At 40.1% G+C, this 4,130-nt stretch overlaps 1 protein-coding gene across 3 annotated transcripts in view; it reads left to right on the forward strand.

Moving 5' to 3' along the window:
- Window positions 1-4,081, forward strand: part of LOC107272422 (syntaxin-1A) — a 42,545-nt gene extending 38,464 nt beyond the window's left edge. For 2 of the 3 annotated variants that reach the window (XM_015749578.2, XM_025089855.1), the window contains 2 exons: window positions 1,751-1,844; window positions 1,969-4,080. In XM_015749578.2, the coding sequence (XP_015605064.1) occupies window positions 1,751-1,828 (78 nt within the window). In that variant the 3' untranslated portion in view covers window positions 1,829-1,844; window positions 1,969-4,080. Of the gene's footprint in view, window positions 1-1,750; window positions 1,845-1,968 lie in introns of all 3 variants that reach the window. The other variant, XM_015749580.2, reaches the window with a different exon arrangement.
- Window positions 4,082-4,130: the final 49 nt, after the last annotated feature.

Here is a 4,130-nt window from a genome sequence, read left to right on the forward strand (position 1 = left end):
CCACCATCAATCCCTCCTCCCTAATGAATTCGGCTAATTCTCTTGTACACTTTTATTTCACCCCTTTCTTTCTTTTTTTTCTCTTTAATGATTCTTCCCCCATCGTACTCGATTAAAACTTTTAGTCGTACGCACGATTTCATCCTATTACGACGTTAATCTGGATAATTGATAATCGTTGTTTTTTTTTATTGATCTTTTTTTTTTCTTCCTTTATGGATTTATTGGACATTTTATTACCATTATATGTGGGATGCTGTTTGACGATTTTTTTTTTTCTCGTCTTTCTGGATGGCCGATTTTGTAAGTCCTTACGCCCAAATCCTGTTTACGAAGTATTATACGTTACGTATATGATATTTAACTACTGCATCACACACGTCGGTATAGTTCATGCACGTTATCGCTCGTATCACAAGCATTTGGCTTTTGTTATTACGACTGACGATTATCAATGCATTTACATTATATCATAAGTTATTGGGGATTGACAATAGTGCTTAGTTTCTTAAATTTTACTTTTCTCCCCCAATTACATCAATGGCGTACTTTTAGGTTCGCTTAAATTTTGTACGGTGCATGTCATTTTATTGGCTCGCACGCACGACACCATGCGATTCATATTTATGAGGTCGTCACGAGACTCCGTAGGTCGATGCAACGTATCGATTAAGAGTGCACGTCACTATATCTATATATATTGGTTATTATTATTATTATTATTTTTCTTCAATTTTGTTGCGGTTGTGGTTGCGCCTTTTTTTTACTCCTCAACTACAACTTATCCCTCGTTGAAACCAGCAAGGACAATCAAACTCGTATCACATGTCATTGGTGCTGGTTTTAAGTATTTATCAGTTTTGTCATACGTGACGGATATTGTCGTTAGGTAAAAATCATTTTCTTAGTAAATAAAGATAAAAGTAATATTTGTCGATTCTCACGGCAATACGATTGGCGATTCGCGACTATCAACGAAATTTGACACGCCAGGTGGATCCGTCGTGGGATCGATCGATCGTTCGATCGGTTTACGTAGAGTGTAATTTTGCGATCGATTATGAAAAATCGATCCTGGTCCAATTAATCGATATTCGTGGAATTTCGAACGATCTTACGCGGGCCTCCACTTGGCGATCGTGTAGTATTGTATTTATTATTGTTATTATTTTATTATTATTATTATTATTAGTATTATCGTTCCTTTCTGTAATTATTCCGATTACGTTAACTTATGCTCACCGTGTAAATAAACATCTTTATTTTACAGTTCACGTTCGTTTAATTCGAGACGTCGCACTGTGCGAATTCGATTGCTGGTTTTTTCTTCCTTTTTTTTTTTTCTTCCTTTTCGCTTTACCTTCAGCTCGTCAGTAGTGCGCGCAGCGTAGATTGCAATTGATTTCAGCCTCTGTTAGAGAGTAGACACGTGTCTGGTTGGTAGGCGCGAAAACGATGATTGAAATTTCGTAATACGACAATTAGTATTGGACAGAGGGTACAACAGAGACAGAGAGTGAAAATGTTAGGGCGTGAAAAAGATAGAAGAAGAAGAAAAAAAGTTAATGAAAAAAAACAGTCAATAGAAGAGGTATGACGAAAACGTGAGAGAACGGCAGGGATAGGTAATGGAAAGAAAGGAAAAGAAAAATAATTATATAATAATTAATCCATAACCTATACACTTGCTCTATTTTATACTCATTTTGTATAATCAATCTTATTACGAATATGTTATTGCCGATAACAGAAGAAGATAATGATCATGATCTGCCTCGCCGTACTCGCCGTCATCTTGGCAAGCTCCGTCACAAGTTACTTCATGTAGGAAACGCCTCGCACAGGTATGGTACCGTGATCGGTTTTATTTTTTAATAATTGACAAAAATATGTATATAAAAGTCATAGCAGTACGTTGAGACACGGGTAATATTCTGTTCGTTAGTGAAATTGAATAATATTTTACAGCAAGACGATTCCGAGACCTCGTGAGCTGCCAGGAATTTCCGGCCGGATCTGAACGTAATCGAGAGCTTCGATTGTCGGCTGCCGTAACAATCGTCATGAACATCACGGAGCACAAGATACAAAGAAGAAAGAAGAAGCAAAGCCATCGGTCGTGGTCCACCTTGGGAACGCTCTCTTGGATACACTTAATTAATTTATAAAATATCAACACAACAAGAATGGCAGGAAGGCGAAGACGCGTTTCGGGGTACAGATGTCAGAGATAAGGGTCAAGGGGGAAGGAATGATAAGGGGACGAAGAATGGACGATGTAAACGGCGCCGATTAACGAAGCGAATCGCACTATCATTTGCCATTGCTATTCGTTGCGGAGGGAAAGGCCGAACGTGCGAGGTAGATAGAAAATGAGGGGTAATGAATATACGTTAAGGGAAGGCTGGAAGAAATGAAATCGAGGCTAGACGCATCCTTGCGGCGTCCTTTACCGTCAGAGCGTTAGTCATTAACCTAGCGATTAGTCGAGTTTCGTTGAGGATATTTTGTATTGAGCGTAGCTTGCGAGCTTCGACAGATTTAGCGTTCGCGTGCGAAAGATCATAGCTTAGTCTAGGAGGAGTGATAGCGACGGAAGGATAAATAAAAGGGGGAGTAAAAATAGGTGAACATATGGGTGTGAGGGGGTGGACTCGTCGTGACGGTGACTATGACGACGTAACTTGGACTGGGTTATAATAAAAGACGTATTTGTTTGACATGTCCGTCAGATGGCACAGGATTGTTTGCGAGGGACGGTGACGTTTGATGATCAATAATGAGACACGATAGAGGGACGATTGTGATCGGGAGATGATTATAATAAGAACAGGGAGAGAGTTACGTTAGATGATTTAATTATAAATTAATGGAACGGCGTGAGAAGCATGGCCTCGGCCGATATGGCGCTGGCGACGACGCAGGTCGCGCGAATGGGTTGACGCGTGGGAGAGAGAGAGAGAGAATAAACCATTTTGCTGCAGCAATAATACTCTTATAATAATAGGTGTTACGAATAATCGTGTTGTAAAGCCGATTAAAGGGGGATAAAACGATTTTAACGTTACGTGGGTGAGTGCTTTTTGCGTCTCGTGCATTTAATACGCGCCCATACTCCGTTGCGTTGTCCCACGTACCCGTTTTACAGCAGTGCGAGCCGTTTGACGAGACGCGCATGCGCGCACGTCCCGTTCATTCCGTAGAGGGCGATGCGCGCGCAGCCGCTTTAAGTCAAAGCGGCGAACGAGAGTCGTTCATTGGTAATAAGGACCGATGGCTGGATTAATAGGGAACGATAATGATAGTACGATAAGGCACGGTTCAATAGGAGAATTTACACGGGACGGTATGTAACGTGAAAGGGGACGACGTTACGATTCTGTTGATTATTATAATTATATTAACGTTGAAGAAGGCAAATGCGATTCAGATGATTATGAGTTACTGTTTAGGAAAAAAGAAATATGGCGAGACGAAGGTTATGTCAGAGGGAGTGAAAACGAGAGGCACGGGATATGGAGATATAATAATGCTATGATATTAATGATTAATTATAATTAATAAAGGATAAAGGCGAGAGTACTCGTACGTCGCCGAAACATTACGTGGACGACATACGATATTTCTGCGTTGATCATTGCATTGTACAGAAAGTGTAACTGTTAGCCTAGGTAGCTACGTTATTATCTAATATTAATACCCCCGAACCTTTAATCCGACGTACGATTAATTGCTAATCGGTTTATGAGTATATTCCTGTCACGGAGTTAGGGCAGTCTCTCGGTAGGACACTCGCGAACTATTGTATTTGACTACTTAATGGGATTACGTGTAGAGAGTGCCGAGTTAAACTGGCAGATGCGAGGAGAGGACGAGGCGAGAGATGGAGAAAGAAAAAGATGAGACAGAGAGAAAACTAAAAAATATATATATATATATATATATCACATTGATATATATGTATATATTAATTTATACGTACGTGAGTGCGCGCCAAACAATGTTATTAACAATATTGCGGATGAGCCTTGATTGCGATTCCGTCGAGAAAGTAAGAAAGTCACACGTGCGCATGCGCACAAGTGCGTTCACTGCAAAGTCATCGCACATTGATATATATGTATATATTA

Source organism: Cephus cinctus, unplaced genomic scaffold (genome assembly GCF_000341935.2).
Source record: "Cephus cinctus unplaced genomic scaffold, Ccin1 Ccin1_scaffold1184, whole genome shotgun sequence".
Classification (NCBI taxonomy): Eukaryota; Metazoa; Arthropoda; class Insecta; order Hymenoptera; family Cephidae; genus Cephus; species Cephus cinctus.